The sequence below is a fragment of the Montipora capricornis genome, chromosome 3 (assembly GCF_036669925.1).
Source record: "Montipora capricornis isolate CH-2021 chromosome 3, ASM3666992v2, whole genome shotgun sequence".
In the NCBI taxonomy this organism is placed as follows: Eukaryota; Metazoa; Cnidaria; class Anthozoa; order Scleractinia; family Acroporidae; genus Montipora; species Montipora capricornis.
Window position 1 is genome coordinate 4,473,753 of NC_090885.1, and position 2,500 is coordinate 4,476,252.

The window sequence follows — 2,500 nt, forward strand, 5'->3', positions numbered from 1 at the left end:
CCTCTGTCGGGGGAGAATCAGCAGAAAGAAAGTAGCAGTTTTATCTATTCCATTTGACAGCAACTTTGTTGCCCCCAGTAACGACATCTGAATGGAATTGTTCTCCCCTTCTGCACTTAAACTGAGTTTGAATATTAATATAACATAAATTACGTTAATCAGATCACTCAACGCTTCGTCTAAAATACCAAATGTCGTAACCTGTGGAGGTTTTCTTCAGTTTCCAGGCAACTTTGCTTGTTGTTTACAGGTGATGAATGTTTCAGATCGTGCTGGTGTTATTGATGACGCATTTGAACTTGCGAGGTAATGACCGATTAAAAAAGCTCGGTTTTTTCGATTCCGTTTTGTAATCAATACAAAGCTTTTCAACTCGGTACTCTCAATCCCTGTGGAATTAATGAACGTTTTTCATTCAACTAAAGACCAGAGTACTTTCACAATTAACTGACACAACACAAATTACTCGACTCTGAGGATAGTTCGCTCAGGTTGTGGAAACATCACTCAATGCCCACAACAACACTCCGTCTCAGGACTACTCTCATCGGAGCGATCTTTGATATTGACGGTGGTCCGGTTATGATGCAGATCGTCGGGTCACCTGTAAAACAGGATGCTCAGCCTTGATTGACTTAATTAAAGCTGCTGTAATTGCTGCATTTGGCCAGTCTTCGCTGTTGGCTCCTACTGGGTCAGGAATATCTCTTCCGTTCTTTAGGCCAAACTGAAATGCAAGGACACAAACAATCAGTTAGGCCCAAACGTATCTCGACAGATGCTATTGCATCCAGCGTTTAGGCGGTTCTGTCTCGTCAACCCGACCAAGTATAACATCAGGAGTAGAATAATTTTACTCCTCAATTAGCCTCCTTCACTGACTCGCCGCAACCCGACTAAAGACGCAAGGCAAGCATGAAACGACCCAAAGGATGCTAATAAACTCACAGTCGTTTACTTTCTGCAGACCCTAGCCCTAAAGGACGAGTTACTGGTGCTAGTGACAGGAAAGAATGTTCTTAGGGTTAGGGTTCACGAACAGGAGTACGGACAAACTACATCAACTAAAGAAGACTGACATCACCAACATTCAGCTCCACTTCTGTCAAGTAGTCTGTAAGAGTGAGTCGTTTTTCTGTAAACAGCATTTCATAGGCAATTTTTCTACTTTAACGATAACTCTTTTTTGTCTTTGGTATTCAACGAATAAAACTTCAAATGAATGATTTTTTGTTGATTTGAACTAACCATCTCTTTTAATATCATTGCGAATATACTATTCGTAACATTATGCGAGACGTTTGTCACATGAATCTATCTATGCCTAAAAAGTTCCTGTTCCGGCTATTCGGAGCACTCATAATTTCGACAAGTATTCCCGTTTTATGACACTAATATTGATCATTGTATCCGTTTATCAAGCTTGAAACCTAGAAACTTACTCGATATAATCCTTCACTTTGGCCTTGACTTTCTGATGGAATCACTACAGAGAACGTTGCATCAGGTTGTAAGAGTGGTATCGGAATCCACCAACGGGCGGCACCATTGTCTCCGCCCACTCTCCTTTAAACCGTGATGATGGCAGTCTTTTACCTGACACCTATTTAGGTAAAGGTAAAGGTACACTCATTTTACTCCCCCCTCCCCTCCCCCCTCTTTCCACCAGTGCAACGTTTTAAGGGTATTTAAAGCTACTTAAGCTACACGGAAAGGAAAGAAGCGGAAACAAGGATATGAGATCCGGGGATCGAACCCGGGACCTCTTGAACCTATGTTGCGCACTAACCGACTGTGCCACTCCTTCCTCCTCGTTTACAATTTAAGAAAGCGTTAAATCACCCTTAAAGAATAAAGTAGGTCGGAGTGTCGAAACGTCAGGTCTTGAATTGTAACTTTTTAAGCTCCATTCATTTTAAGCCGGAATAGCGTGAAACTATGTTTGATTGTCCACCTGGCTGCTTTGTAAACGGTTAATTCAACTGTAATGAACTGTGCATTTTTTCGTTAGTTCCATGCTGTAGCGGGTGAGAGCAGGCTTTGACCCTTTCTCTGTTAAATTGCCCTTTTATAGATAGTACTCCAGTAGTCAATTTTACTCTTCAAAAGTGCGCCCTTATACGTGAAATGTTAATGGACTTTTTATTCCACTCTAACGTACCAATAATTTTTCTTTTCAAAGGAGTGGTAGACTAAACTATACCAAAGCCTTAGAGCTGACCTCATACCTGCAACGTGAAACAGAATATGTTCCATGGGTGGCAGCCGTAAAGAACTTTAAATTTATCAAGAGTCTTCTTACTCCAGAAAGGCCAGCTTTCAAACATTTGCAGGTTAACATACAAACTTGAGTGCTTTATAAGATTATAGGCGAGAGCAAAACTTTGTTTTCTATACTAACATCTCTCGTTATTACAATTGCATCTTTTTGTAATTCTCTTCTGTTGATAAGTGGTGTTGCTGAGCTGTGTTTTGCTGGAGTGGGTAATATAAATGACTT

At 40.8% G+C, this 2,500-nt stretch overlaps 1 protein-coding gene across 1 annotated transcript in view; it reads left to right on the forward strand.

The window, feature by feature from the left end:
* The window catches only part of LOC138041965 (glutamyl aminopeptidase-like), a 25,661-nt gene that overhangs the window by 13,172 nt on the left and 9,989 nt on the right, over window positions 1-2,500 (forward strand). The window contains exons 16-17 of the mRNA XM_068887671.1: window positions 251-306; window positions 2,183-2,333. Of these exons, the coding sequence (XP_068743772.1) occupies window positions 251-306; window positions 2,183-2,333 (207 nt within the window). The remainder of the gene's footprint in view (window positions 1-250; window positions 307-2,182; window positions 2,334-2,500) is intronic.